This window comes from Salmo salar, chromosome 19, assembly GCF_965601325.2.
Source record: "Salmo salar chromosome 19, fSalSal1, whole genome shotgun sequence".
Lineage (NCBI taxonomy): Eukaryota > Metazoa > Chordata > Actinopteri > Salmoniformes > Salmonidae > Salmo > Salmo salar.
This window is the reverse complement of record NC_138309.1, coordinates 38,809,115-38,825,000: the sequence shown is the minus strand read 5'-3', so window position 1 is coordinate 38,825,000 and position 15,886 is coordinate 38,809,115. Positions and strand designations below refer to the sequence as shown.

Sequence of the window (15,886 nt, the reverse complement as noted above, 5' to 3'; positions counted from 1 at the left end):
CTCATTCCTTCTCTCTCTTTCCCTCATTCCTTCTCTCTCTTTCCCTCATTCCTTCTCTCTCTTTCCCTCATTCCTTCTCTCTCTTTCCCTCATTCCTTCTCTCTCTTTCCCTCATTCCTTCTCTCTCTTTCCCTCATTCCTTCCCTTCTCTCTCTTTCCCTCTCTCATTCTCTCTTTCCCTCATTCCTTCTCTTTCCCTCATTCCTTCTCTTTCCCTCATTCCTTCTCTCTTTCCCTCATTCCTTCCCTCTTTCCCTCATTCCTTCCCTCTTTCCCTCATTCCTTCTCTTTCTTTCCCTCATTCCTTCTTTTTCTTTCCCTCATTCCTTTTCTCTTTCCCTCATTCCTTTTCTTTCCCTCATTCCTTCTCTCTTTCCCTCATTCCTTCTCTCTTTCCCTCATTCCTTCTCTCTTTCCCTCATTCCTTCTCTCTTTCCCTCATTCCTTCCCTCTTTCCCTCATTCCTTCTCTTTCTTTCCCTCATTCCTTCTTTTTCTTTCCCTCATTCCTTCTCTTTCCCTCATTCCTTTTCTCTTTCCCTCATTCCTTTTCTCTTTCCCTCATTCCTTTTCTCTTTCCCTCATTCCTTTTCTCTTTCCCTCATTCCTTTTCTCTCTCCCTCATTCCTTCCCTTCTCTCTTTCCCTCTTTCCTTCTCTCTTTCCCTCTCTCTCTTTCTCTCATTCCTTCTCTCTTTCCTTCTCTCTTTCCTTCTCTCTTTCCCTCATTCCTTCTCTCTTTCCCTCATTCCTTCTCTCTTTCCCTCATTCCTTCTCTCTTTCCCTCATTCCTTCTCTCTTTCCCTCATTCCTTCTCTCTTTCCCTCATTCCTTCTCTCTTTCCCTCATTCCTTCCCTCTTTCCCTCATTCCTTCTCTTTCTTTCCCTCATTCCTTCTTTTTCTTTCCCTCATTCCTTCTTTTTCTTTCCCTCATTCCTTCTCTTTCCCTCATTCCTTTTCTCTTTCCCTCATTCCTTTTCTCTTTCCCTCATTCCTTTTCTCTTTCCCTCATTCCTTTTCTCTTTCCCTCATTCCTTTTCTCTCTCCCTCATTCCTTCCCTTCTCTCTTTCCCTCTTTCCTTCTCTCTTTCCCTCTCTCTCTTTCTCTCATTCCTTCTCTCTTTCCTTCTCTCTTTCCTTCTCTCTTTCCTTCTCTCTTTCCTTCTCTCTTTCCTTCTCTCTTTCCTTCTCTCTTTCCCTCATTCCTTCTCTCTTTCCCTCATTCCTTCTCTCTTTCCCTCATTCCTTCTCTCTTTCCCTCATTCCTTCTCTCTTTCCCTCATTCCTTCTCTCTTTCCCTCATTCCTTCTCTCTTTCCCTCATTCCTTCTCTCTCTTTCCCTCTTTCCTTCTCTTTCTTTCCCTCTTTCCTTCTCTTTCTTTCCCTCTTTCCTTCTCTCTTTCCCTCATTCCTTCTCTCTTTCCCTCTTTCCTTCTCTCTTTCCCTCTTTCCTTCTCTCTCTTTCCCTCTTTCCTTCTCTTTCTTTCCCTCATTCCTTCTCTTTCTTTCCCTCTTTCCCTTTCCCTCTCTCTCTTTCCCTCTCTCTCTTTCCCTCTTTCCTTCTCTCTCTTTCCCTCTTTCCTTCTTTCTTTCCCTCATTCCCCCTCTTTCTTTCCCTCATTCCCCCTCTTTCTTTCCCTCATTCCCCCTCTTTCTTTCCCTCATTCCCCCTCTTTCTTTCCCTCATTCCCCCTCTTTCTTTCCCTCATTCCCCCTCTTTCTTTCCCTCATTCCCCCTCTTTCTTTCCCTCATTCCCCCTCTTTCTTTCCCTCATTCCCCCTCTTTCTTTCCCTCATTCCCCCTCTTTCCCTCATTCCCCCTCTTTCCCTCATTCCTTCTTTCACTCTCCCTCATTCCTTCTTTCACTCTCCCTCATTCCCCCTCTTTCCCTCATTCTCTCTCTCTCTCTCCTCTCCCTCCATCTTGACGTCTTCTGCTGCCCGTACCGTGGAGCAGAGCCAAGATGTTTGGTGGGAAAAGTTCTGTCTGTCCAGCCCTCTGAATAACATAAATAAATCACATGGCTATGAGCTAATCATCAATTCTCAAGTAGCCTGATAGAGGAAACAGTGTGTGTGTGTGTGTGTGTAAAGAAAAGCAGGGGAGGAACTGAACTGACATTTGGAAAATGGGCCATGTGGCTAAGAGAGAGACTGAGATCTGAACTGCGTCCCAAATTACATACTATTCACTACTTTCCATAGGGTGCGGTCAAAAGTAGTGCACTATAAAAAGGGAATAGGGTGCCATTTCCAATGCATACCTGGTCTGTAGATATAGCCGTCTGCCTATCACCCAGTGAACGTGTCAGACACACACACACACACACACACACACACACACACACACACACACACACACACACACACACACACACACACGGGGCTGGAGAACGTTAAAATCTGTTGATGGCTCATTTGACGTGCCAACAGCTGAGGGTGTCACAATGTTCTCACCCCCAGTAGCTAGATGAAGCCAATGTGATTCCACACTGGCACCAGCAACAAAACAACCACAAATACCCTTCCTATAGCCTTATAGGCCAGGTCCAGACAGAGACAGACAAATCCTCTTGGCCCTGAGACAATCTATACTAACACGCCTCACTACCACAAAAACGCACACACACACACACAGCCTGTCACCACGTCAAAATATGCTTTCCGTCTTCCTCGTCAAAATATGCTTTCCGTCTTCCTCGTCACTGCTGCTCAAAGCTTTCCCACCACACATTGACTGACTGACAAATAATGCACTTTACTTGCTTTGTTATTTGTTTATTTTGTCCATCTACGATAAGCTACCCCAAATTACATCCATCCATCCATCCATCCATCCATCCATCCATCTACTATAAGCTACCCCATATTAGGTGTATTTCTGATAAGCTACCCCATATTAGGTACACTTCCAGTCAAAATGTTGGAGACATCTACTCATTCAAGGGTTTTTCTTGATTTTTTTACTATTTTCTACATTGTAGAATAATAGTGAAGCCATCAAAACGATGAAATAACACATATGGATTCATGTAGTAAACAAAAAAAAAAAGTGTTAAACAAATGAAAATATATTTTAGATTTTAGATTCTTCAAAGTATCCACCCTTTGCCTTTGTGACAGCTTTGCACACTCTTGGCATTCTCTCAACCAGTGGTGAGGGGGCTGTGCTTTGGAAAAGTAGGTGTGGTTATAATCTACCTGGTTGGCCCGGGGGTATCGTCGGACGGGGCCACAGTGTCGGACGGGGCCCCGACACCCACTGTTTCAGTCCACAGTATCTATGCTGCAACAGTCTGTGCCAGGGGGCTAGGGCCAGTCTGTCATATCTGGGGGTATTACTCCTGTCTTACTTGGTGTCCTGTGTGATCTTAGGCATGTTCCCTCTAATTCTCCCATCTCTCTCCCTCTCCCCCCGGAGGACCTGAGCCCTAAGACCATGCCGCAGGAATACCTGCCATGACAACTCCTGGCTGTCCCCGTCCATGTCCACCTGGTCGTGCTGCTGATCCAGTTTCTGCTGTTCTGCCTGCATCCCGGACATGCTGTTTTCGACCCACTCTCTACCGCATCAGCTGCCTTGACCTCAGAATGCTCGGCTATGAAAAGCCAACTGACATTTACTCCTGAGGTGCTGACCTGTTGCATCCTCCACAACAGTGTTAACTCACAATTGTTTGTAAGGGTGCCACTTTGGGGTGAGACAATCAGAGGGCCGCACAGATCTTTAATTTGTTGTACCTTTTCTTCCAATATTATCATTTATCAATTGAGAGCAAATTCAGAGCACATTGGCTATAAGTTGATGTTTAATACATTGTAAGGCTGCATGATGTGACTCTAATGATGATTTCAAAAAAGTAACTTGAAAGGCATGAGCTCTGCTTAGTTTTTTGCGTGCAGGCTGTACACACTTCATCAGTCTCTCATTCTCAATTTGACAAGCACTTAATAATGCCTTGAATTTCCCGACGGCATTCCATTTGTGTGGTCGTAACGCACCCTAAAAAAAAAAAAGCCTTTTGTAGCAAATTGCCATTGTGATCCTTGGTCCGGAGTGCTGCATTGCACCCTTCTCCCGGATTGCTGTGCAATCCGAAATGCCTCTCACTCAGAGGCTCTGTCATGTGATCAGATCTTTCTCACAGGCTACAAGTTAAGACCGACATATTGGGGACGTAACTGCGCGTACTTATTCAATTCCTTTTCATCAGCCAACAAGATGAGTAGGCCTAATGAACAGCAAAAGCACTAGCCTATGTCAATCTACTATCCCCCATAGTACAAAAGTTGACCTATTCTATGCAAGAAATAAATATTCCAAACATAGTCCGAGACAGTGGTGGGATGCGATAGATCCCAAATTAATACAACCACTAGCATAAATAAAAAATAAAAAAAATGTTTTTACGCAATGTAGCTGACGCAACGGATCAGAACGTTTAGCTTTAAATGTTGATAAACTACTAGGCTATTTCTTCACATTATAAGCGCAGCAATGCACACATGGTAGTAGGCTTTAAGCGCGAATGTTCCAATAGCGGGAAAACACCATTCTCAAAAGTGACTGCAAATGTGATTATGTATGTAATGCTTGGTGAAAATGATCTTCCCCAAACTTGAAACTCACACACTGCTTATATATGCCAGTTAGGCTCTAAACCCCTTGTAAAGTGGATTAATGTGCTCAATTTTAATAAGTTATTTGGCCACTTTAGTTGTGATACAAAACCTTATGAAAACATATAGGCCTATGGGCTAAGGCTACATGAGGTGTGCGACTATGATTAGAAAAAGTCACAGGGAAAAAAAAAGCAGCGATTCTTGCCTTACTGTGGGCATCATTCACGTGTTAATATATACTGCTCAAAAAAATAAAGGGAACACTAAAATAACACATCCTAGATCTGAATGAATGAAATAAACTTACAAAATACTTTTTTATTTACATAGTTGAATGTGCTGACAACAAAATCACACAAAAATAATCAATGGAAATCCAATTTATCAACACATGGAGGTCTGGATTTGGAGTCACACTCAAAATTAAAGTGGAAAACCACACTACAGGCTGATCCAACTTTGATGTAATGTCCTTAAAACAAGTCAAAATGAGGCTCAGTAGTGTGTGTGGCCTCCACGTGCCTGTATGACCTCCCTACAACGCCTGGGTATGCTCCTGATGGGGTGGCGGATGGTCTCCTGAGGGATCTCCTCCCAGACCTGGACTAAAGCATCCGCCAACTCCTGGACAGTCTGTGGTGCAACGTGGCGTTGGTGGATGGAGCGAGACATGATGTCTCAGATGTGCTCAATTGGATTCAGGTCTGGGGAACGGGCGGGCCAGTCCATAGCATCAATGCCTTCCTCTTGCAGGAACTGCTGACACACTCCAGCCACATGAGGTCTAGCATTGTCTTGCATTAGGAGGAACCCAGGTCCAACCGCACCAGCATATGGTCTCACAAGGGGTCTGAGGATCTCATCTCGGTACCTAATGGCAGTCAGGCTACCTCTGGCGAGCACATGGAGGGCTGTGCGGCCCCCCCAAAGAAATGCCACCCCACACCATGACTGACCCACCGCCAAACCGGTCATGCTGGAGGATGTTGCAGGCAGCAGAACGTTCTCCACGGCGTCTCCAGACTCTGTCACGTGCTCAGTGTGAACCTGCTTTCATCTGTGAAGAGCACAGGGCGCCAGTAGCGAATTTGCCAATCTTGGTGTTCTCTGGCAAATGCCAAACGTCCTGCACGGTGTTGGGCTGTAAACACAACCCCCACCTGTGGATGTCGGGCCCTCATACCACCCTCATGGAGTCTGTTTCTGACCGTTTGAGCAGACACATGCACATTTGTGGCCTGCTGGAGGTCATTTTGCAGGGCTCTGGCAGTGCTCCTCCTGCTCCTCCTTGCACAAAGGCGGAGGTAGCTGTCCTGCTTCTGGGTTGTTGCCCTCCTATGGCCTCCTCCACGTCTCCTGATGTACTGGCCTGTCTCCTGGTAGCGCCTCCATGCTCTGGACACTACGCTGACAGACACAGCAAACCTTCTTGCCACAGCTCGCATTGATGTGCCATCCTGGATGAGCTGCACTACCTGAGCCACTTGTGTGGGTTGTAGACTCCGTCTCATGCTACCACTAGAGTGAAAGCACCGCCAGCATTCAAAAGTGACCAAAACATCAGCCAAGAAGCATAGGAACTGAGAAGTGGTCTGTGGTCACCACCTGCAGAACCACTCCTTTATTAGGGGTGTCTTGCTAATTGCCTATAATATCCACCTGTTGTCTATTCCATTTGCACAACAGCATGTGAAATATATTGTTAATCAGTGTTGCTTCCTAAGTGGACAGTTTGATTTCACAGAAGTGTGATTGACTTGGAGTTACATTGTGTTGTTTAAGTGTTCCCTTTTATTTTTTTGAGCAGTGTATATAAATTCACAAGTGATAGGCTAATATTGTCACCCATCAGACTATTCTTGATGTGAAATTTGTTTTGATTTTAGAATGGAGCATTATCATGCACCTGTCTCAAAAAATGCATGTCATCGATGCATTTAAATAGCGAACGGAGGACGCTTTTCCTTTTCCTGTGGCTTTTCATGCCAGCCAGGTAGGCTATAGTCCTGTTGTAAAGATAAGCAATGTGCTTAATATTAAAGAAAGTTGAGAAATAAATATAGTAGCTTTGCCTATAGAAAGATGATCATTAGCATCTGAGCTTGGAGAAGCCTAATTACCGTGACTAAACGGTCACGTGGAATTTGACTGCCTTCATGACTTGTGACCGCAGATGTGGCGGTAATATGGTCACCTGTAACAGCCCTAGTCCTGGATAACCCACCTTTTTCTTGTAATTTATTGAATGACAGAAGAGAGCCATCATAGTACAAATGCAAAAAATTCACAATGCCACTTTGGAACCAGGACTTGGAGGTAAATGTGGAGTTGTTTCAAATAGGGTTGATTGGTGATATGCGTTTCTTCCATTTCATGAATTTATGTTTTCCCAAATACGAATTGAGAATCATTGGATGCCTTTCTTTTTTTTAAGCCTTGGACCCAAAGTTGTGAATATACAGTATTTTAAAATCATATGTATTACATTTATGACTCCAAGCAAAAGGATAGTCTGCTGTCTATTGTTTAAGTGAACATCGGTTGTGCAGCCCAATAATACATTTCCATATGACGTATTCCAAGACCTCCAGATTTATTAGGTAAATGTAAAACATTCAATTTGACTTGAGATCTTTCCATTCCAAATAAAGTTGGAGACTAGGCCATTTATTTTCTTAAAGAAGTCGAATGGAATTGAAACTGGTAAGGCTTGGAATAAATACATCAACCTTGGTAATATATTCATTTTGATTAGGTTGACCCTACCTAATGTGGAAACAGGGAGAGTTCTTCATCTCTGAACATCGGAATCAATCTTATCTAGTAAAGGAAAGTAATTGATTTGATATGCCTCCTCCAAATTGCGTAGTATCAAAATACCCAGGTATTTCCTGTGTCTTTGTCCATTTTCACAGAAGTTATCATTAGAAATGGGCTTATAATATATGCTTACATAAATATTTATCCCAATTTACTTTGAATCCTAATACAGCACAATAAGTGTCCAAGAGTAGTACAACAAATGACAGAGAATGTTCTGGTTGAGATAAATACAGTAAAATGTCATCTGCATACAATGATATCACATGTTGTCTCTCCACCAATCTCTATTCCCCGGATTCCGCCAAGAATTAGAATTATTGATGCTAGGGGTTCCGTGGCTAAAGCAAATAAATAACTGGACAGAGGGCATCCCTGTCTGGTCCCTCTTTATAACTTAAATGGATCAGAGATTTGTCCATTTGTTTTATACCTGCTTTGGGGGGGGGGGCGGGACGGAGAATTTTTACAAATGGCACCATCCAGGAAATAAAATCCACCAAATATACCCATTTCAACCTATCAAACGCCGTTTCATTATCTAATGATACAGCCAATTTTGGAATGTTCAAATTCGTGGTATGATGATTTATATAGAATAAAAAAAATGTATTTATTCATTTTTTTAAATCGCTGGAGATTGTCTGAAGACATCCTATTCCGTATAAACCATGTTTGATCCAAGTGAATCAACAGTTGTTTTACTATTTCTATGTGAAAAGCCAATACCTTAGCAATGATTTCATAATCCACATTCAAAATTGATACTGGGCTGAAGGATCCGCATGACAATGGATCATTATCTTTCTTGTGAAGTAGGGTGATTCTAGTCATTTTTCTCTAGAGCTGCTGTGAGCATACACTACCGTTCAAAAGTTTGGGGTCACTTAGAAATGTCCTTGTTTTTTTAAAGAAAATCATTTTTTTTGTCAATTTAAAATAACATCAAACTGATCAGAAATACAGTGTAGACATTGTTAATGTTGTAAATGACTATTGTAGCTCGAAACGGCAGATTTTTATGGAATATCTACATAGACGTACAGAGGCCCAATTTCAGCAACCATCACTCCTGTGTTCCAATGGCACGGTGTTAGCTAATCCAAGTTTGATGAAAGTCTAATTGATCAATAGAAAACTCTTTTGCAATTATGTTAGCACAGCTGAAAACTGTTGTTCTGATTAAAGAAGCAATAAAACCCGGCCTTCTTTAGGCTAGTTGAGTATCTGGAGCATCAGATTTGTGGGTTCGATTACAGGCTCAAAATGTCCAGAAACAAATTACTTTCTTCTGAAACTCGTCAGTCCATTTTGTGCTGAGAAATTAAGGTTATTCCATGCGAGAAATTGCCAAGAAACTGAAGATCTCGTACAACGCTGTGTACTACTCCCTTCACAGAACAGCACAAACTGGCTCTAACCAGAATAGAAAGAGGAGTGAGAGGACCCGGTGCACAACTGAGCAAGAGGACAAGTACATTAGAGTGTCTAGTTTGAGAAACAGACACCTCATAAGTTCCTAACTGGCAGCTTCATTAAATACTACCCGCAAAACATCAGTCTTAACACCCACAGTGAAGAGGTGACTCTGGGATGCTGGCTTTCTAGGCAGAGTTGCAAAGAAAAAGCCATATCTCAGACTGGCCAATAAAAAGAAAAGATTAAGAGGGGCAGAACACAGACACCAGACAGAGGAACTCTGCCTAGAAGGCCAGCATCCCGGAGTCACCTATTCACTTTCTCAAATTAGACACTAATGTACTTGTCCTCTTGCTCAGTTGTGCACCGGGGCCTCCCACTTTCTATTCTGGTTAGAGCCAGTTTGCAAAACAATTGTCTGTAAAATTACACTGGGTATCTATCATTACCTGGAGATTTCCCATTTTGTAGACTAATAGCCTCAACAGCTCACCTAGGGAAATTATTCCGTCCATATTAATTTTCTCTTGTTCACTTATAATTGGCAAATTGGCCTTAAGGACATTTTCAATATCTCTTTCAACTTTTGTTCTCAGATTGATACAGTTTGTGATCACATGTTTTAAAGACTGAGCCTAGCTGCTAACTAGCTATCAAACTAGCAAGGTTTCCTTGAAAACCTGAACACAACCGCGACGCGGTTAGCTCTTGTGGCTAGGACCGCAGATAGCTCCAGTCTTGTTGATGTTTCCATCTGCCCTGTAACCTGCCCTGTCTGGAACTGCGTTGAGTACCAGCGTTAGGCTACGTTGCTACCATGTCATCCAAAGCCAGTGGGAGTAAGAGAAGACAGTGTTTCTCTATCACAGGTGACAGATCTTTTAAACCAACAAAAAGGGTTCTACAAGCAGTTGTTACAACTGGAAAAATGCTCTTTCCAAATAATGATGGACTCAACTAACAAAAGAATGGACGATCTGACCAAAGAGCTCCAGGACCTTAAGAACAGTTTGCAGTTCTCCCAGGGAGAGGTGGATGTCCTGAAAGAAACTGTGAATCATTATTACAGGTGACCAGGAAAACAGACAATCTGGACAATCCAGGAGGATTGACATCTTTATGGGTGGTATACCAGAATCTCCACATGAGAACTGGGCTGAGTCTGAGGAGAAAGTAAGAAAACCTGATCACTGAAAAGCTGCAGATTGATCATAAGAAGACTGAGGTGGAGCGCGCCCACATGTCTGGGAAACCTGTAACTAGCCCAGGTGACAGACCCAGGCTGGTAGTGGTCAAGTTCTTAAAGTTTAAGGACAAGATGACTGTTCTGGAGAGAGCCAAGTGCTTAAAAGAGGAACCAACATTTTCCTTAATGCGTACTACTCGGAAGCTGTGCGCCAGAAGCGGAAACAATTTAAGGGTGCTCTCGAGTGGCTAGGTGAGAGACCCAGGCCAGTTAGTATCTGTAGGACACACAAACAGCTCAACAGGTATGTCAACAGTGGCAACGGAAGCAGACATTTTCTATGTCCTCACCTCTGTTACCTCTGCGAGAACTGAAGGAAGGGACTATATGTGTAACTATGGGTATGACTAGGACTGACTAGGACTTGCCAAGTTAAACAAAAGCATACAAACTCCATATCACTCCTCGGGTCCATTGGGTGGGTCACACACACCTCCATATCAAGCCATTGGGTTGGGTCACATCCTGGGTGCACGAACAAAGTCGCCACCAAGTCCCAACTAGTCCTGTTTTTTGTTTTTTTAATTCCATCTCCTCCCACGCTGGATCCATCCTAGAACGTATCCCAAATGGCACCCTATTCCCTTTATAGTGCACTACTTATGACCAGAGACATATGTGGCCAGGTCAAAAGTAGCGCACTACATACGATCCCATTTTGGAACAAATACCCAGAAGATACAAACTGCCGCCATGACATGATAACACACATTCTGTTTTGCAACCGAATTCCCACCTTGACTGAATGCATTACAGTGTGTTTCTAGGCCAAACAACTGAATTCCCACCCTGACTGAATGAATTAGTGTGTTTCTAGGCCAAACTACTGAATTCCCACCTTGACTGAATGCATTACAGTGTGTTTCTAGGCCAAACAACTGAATTCCCACCCTGACTGAATGAATTACAGTGTGTTTCTAGGCCAAACTACTGAATTCCCACCTTGATTGAATGCATTACAGTGCGTTTTCTAGGCCAAACAACTGAATTCCCACCCTGACTGAATGCATTACAGTGTGTTACTAGGCCAGATGAGCATCATACAGGTGTTAAGTGAGGAGCAAGAATAAATCATTTTACTAATGTTTATGGATAGAGGTTATGAGAACAGGTAAACACAGGGACATAGAGTGGATACACCAGGACTGACTGACTAAAATGTAGATCAGATCAAACTTGAGAACATTGTCACTTTAATAATGTTTAAATAATGTTTACATACTGCTTTAATCATTTCATATGTATATACTGTATTCTATTCTACTGTATTTTAGTCAATGCCACTCCGACATTGCTCGATCTAATATTGATATATTTCTTAATTCCATTATTTTACATTTTGTTGTGAATTGTTTTTAGATACTACTGCACTGTTGGAGCTAGGAACAAAAGCATTTAGTTAGATATTACTGCACTTTTGGAGCTAGGAACACAAGCATTTAGTTAGATACTACTGCACTGTTGGAGCTAGAAACACAAGCATTTCGTTAGATATTACTGCACTGTTGGAGCTGGCAACTGTTGGAGCTGGCAACTGTTGGAGCTGTTCCTGTCACCTTCCCAACAGGTTGTTAGGAACACAATCATTTCGCTACACCTGCAATACCATCTGCTAAATATGTGTATGTGACCAAATAAAATGTATTTAATTTGAAACCTACAGCACTGATGGCTGTGTTTGTATCATGAAGGTTTTATGATGGTGATTGTGATAGGTTACTGATTGTTATGTCATATGATGTATAACAGCTGCTCAGACCTTGAAAGTTACAGCTCTTAGATAGCATCACTGTACTCTTTCGGCACGAGACAAAAATAAATACATTTTTGAAGGAAAGCATCAATATAGGTATTCTACAGACCGGGCAGCAGATGGAACGGATCTGGCTTAAAGGACCAACTAAGATTCCACACCTCCAGTCGGGTGCACTACGGCGTCCAAAGCTGACATTTACTTTAACTGGGTTACATGTTAAAGGACTACCTTTCACACAGAGGGGTTTGGCATGAAGCAGCTTTCTCTTGTGCTTGGGCTGTCCTCTCTTGTGAAGGGACGTACGGACGGACAGGGGTCAGAGGTTACAGATGAGAATCCTACCTTTCACACAGAGGGGGTTGGCATGTGGAAGCTCTCTCTTGTGTTTGGGCTGTCCTCTCTTGTGAAGGCAGTCTATGTAGAGCCTCACCCTCCGGTCCACAGCATCTCTCACCAGACTAGTGACCTCCTGGAGAGGATAGAGGACAAGATGGTACAGGGAGGGAGAAGGAGACATTATGGTAGAGGTACAACCACACCAGGTCCACAGCAGTCTCATGAGCAAAGACAGGGAGGAGATGCTAAGAGAGAAGTGGGGTGGAGTGGTACCCATCTATATTAATACACATCTCAGTGGGGTGGGGTGGTACCTATCTATATTAATACACCTCAGTGGGGTGGGGTGGTACCTATCTATATTAATACACATCTCAGTGGGGTGGGGTGGTACCTATCTACACTGCTCAAAAAAATAAAGGGAACACTAAAATAACACATCCTAGATCTGAATGAATGAAATAATCTTATTAAATTATTTTCTTTACATAGTTGAATGTGCTGACAACAATATCACACAAAAATAATCAATGGAAATCCAATTTATCAACCCATGGAGGTCTGGATTTGGAGTCACACTCAAAATTAAAGTGGAAAACCACACTACAGGCTGATCCAACTTTGATGTAATGTCCTTAAAACAAGTCAAAATGAGGCTCAGTAGTGCGTGTGGCCTCCAGGTGCCTGTATGACCTCCCTACAACACCTGGGCATGCTCCTGATGAGGTGGCGGATGGTCTCCTGAGGGATCTCCTCCCAGACCTGGACTAAAGCATCCGCCAACTCCTGGACAGTCTGTGGTGCAACGTGACGTTGGTGGATGGAGCGAGACATGATGTCCCAGGTGTGCTCAATTGGATTCAGGTCTGGGGAATGGGCGGGCCAGTCCATAGCATCAATGCCTTCCTCTTGCAGGAACTGCTGACACACTCCAGCCACATGAGGTCTAGCATTGTCTTGCATTAGGAGGAACCCAGGGCCAACCGCACCAGCATATGGTCTCACAAGGGGTCTGAGGATCTCATCTCGGTACCTAATGGAAGTCAGGCTACCTCTGGCGAGCACATGGAGGGCTGTGCGGCCCCCCAAAGAAACACCATGACTGACCCACCGCCAAACCGGTCATGCTGGAGGATGTTGCAGGCAGCAGAATGTTCTCCATGGCGTCTCCAGACTCTGTCACGTCTGTCACATGTGCTCAGTGTGAACCTGCTTTCATCGGTGAAGAGCACAGTGCACCAGTGGCGAATTTGCCAATCTTGGTGTTCTCTGGCAAATGCCAAACGTCCTGCACGGAGTTGGGCTGTAAGCACAACCCCCACCTGTGGATGTCGGGCCCTCATACCACCCTCATGGAGTCTGTTTCTGATCGTTTGAGCAGACACATGCACATTTGTGGCCTGCTGGAGGTCATTTTGCAGGGCTCTGGCAGTGCTCCTCCTGCTCCTCCATGCACAAAGGCGGAGGTAGCGGTCCTGCTGCTGGGTTGTTGCCCTCCTACGGCCTCCTCCACGTCTCCTGATGTACTGGCCTGTCTCCTGGTAGCGCCTCCATGCTCTGGACACTACGCTGACAGACACAGCAAACCTTCTTGCCACAGCAAACCTTCTTGCCACAGCTCGCATTGATGTGCCATCCTGGATGAGCTGCACTACCTGAGCCACTTGTGTGGGTTGTAGACTCCGTCTCATGCTACCGCTAGAGTGAAAGCACCGCCAGCATTCAAAAGTGACCAAAACATCAGCCAGGAAGCATAGGAACTGAGAAGTGGTCTGTGGTCACCACCTGCCGAACCACTCCTTTATTGGGGGTGTCTTGCTTATTGCCTATAATTTCCACCTGTTGTCTATTCCATTTGCACAACAGCATGTGAAATGTATTGTCAATCAGCGTTGCTTCCTAAGTGGACAGTTTGATTTCACAGAAGTGTGATTGACTTGGAGTTACATTGTGTTGATTAAGTGTTCCCTTTATTTTTTTGAGCAGTATATATTATTACACATCTCCGTGGGGTGGGGTGGTACCTATCTATATTATTACACATCTCAGTGGGGTGGGGTGGTACCTATCTATATTAATACACATCTCAGTGGGGTGGGGTGGTACCTATCTATATTAATACACATCTCAGTGGGGTGGGGTGGTACCTATCTATATTAATACACATCTCAGTGGGGTGGGGTGGTACCTATCTATATTAATACACATCTCAGTGGGGTGGGGTGGTACCTATCTATAGTAATACACATCTCAGTGGGGTGGGGTGGTACCTATCTATATTAATACACATCTCAGTGGGGTGGGGTGGTACCTATCTATATTAATATACATCTCAGTGGGGTGGGGTGGTACCTATCTATATTAATACACATCTCAGTGGGGTGGTACCTATCTATATTAATACACATCTCAGTGGGGTGGGGTGGTACCTATCTATATTAATACACCTCAGTGAGGCGGTGATGGTACCTATAAGGACACATACTAAAACATAAGTCCAGTATTTATTTATGGATTTTTTTTGGGGGGGGGGGGGGGGAAATCTTACTCAAATTACCTTTTTGTTATTGTTGATGTTGACGGTATTGACATTTTTATCCTGATACCTGTTATTATTTTCATTTTTATCCTGATACCTGTTATTATTTTTGTACCCTTCTTATTTTTTCTATTAAATGAAAAGTTGAGAAAAAAGTTTCCTCCCTCCAACCCTCACCACCCCCATGATCAACACACACCTTGTTTCCCATATCTCCATACCTCAGTGTGCTCCATAGTGAACCAGCTGGTTTCCTGTGGTGATCCGCGGCCCAGAGGCCCAATGATCTGGAGATCCAACAGCACCGCATAGCTCCCACACTGTAACACACACACCAGGTTGCTGAGAGGCTCCCACACTGTAACACACACAACAGGTTGCTGAGAGACTCCCACACTAACACACACAACAGGTTGCTGAGAGGCTCCCACACTGTAACACACACACACACACACACACACACACACACACACACACACACACACACACACACACACACACACACACACACACACACACACACACACACACACACACACCAGGTTGCTGAGAGGCTCCCACACTGTAACACACACACAACAGGTTGCTGAGAGGCTCCCACACTGTAACACACACAACAGGTTGCTGAGAGGCTCCCACACTGTAACACACAACAGGTTGCTGAGAGGCTCCCACACTGTAACACATACACAACAGGTCCCAGGGCCCTAACATCAGTTCTCCTTCCTTATCATGGCCCCAGGGCGCAAAAAATAAGTTCTCCTTCCTTATCATGGCCCCAGGGCCCTAACATCAGTCCTCCTTCCTTATCATGGCCCCAGGGCCCTAACATCAGTCCTCCTTCCTTAACATCGCCCCAGGACGCTTGCGTCCCACCCTAGTCAACAGCCAGTGGAATCGCGTGGCGCTAAATACAAATACCTCAAAAATGCCATAACTTCAATTATTTTACACCATTTTAAAGACAAGACTCTCGTTAATCTAACCACATTGTCCGATTTCAAAAAGGCTTTACAGCGAAAGCAAAACATTAGATTATGTCAGGAGAGTACCCTGCCAAAAATAATCACAGCCATTTTCAAAGCAAGCATATATGTCACAAAAACCAAAACCACAGCTAAATGCAGCACTAACCTTTGATGATCTTC

At 44.0% G+C, this 15,886-nt stretch overlaps 1 protein-coding gene across 3 annotated transcripts in view; it reads right to left on the bottom strand.

Annotated features, from left to right (window-relative positions):
- slx4ip (SLX4 interacting protein) overlaps positions 1–15,886 on the bottom strand; it is a 127,423-nt gene that overhangs the window by 82,212 nt on the left and 29,325 nt on the right. For 2 of the 3 annotated variants that reach the window (XM_045702278.2, XM_045702280.2), the window contains 2 exons: positions 14,960–15,058; positions 12,206–12,332 (listed from right to left, as the gene is read on the bottom strand). In XM_045702278.2, the coding sequence (XP_045558234.1) occupies positions 12,206–12,332; positions 14,960–15,058 (226 nt within the window). Of the gene's footprint in view, positions 1–12,205; positions 12,333–14,959; positions 15,097–15,886 lie in introns of all 3 variants that reach the window. The other variant, XM_045702279.2, reaches the window with a different exon arrangement.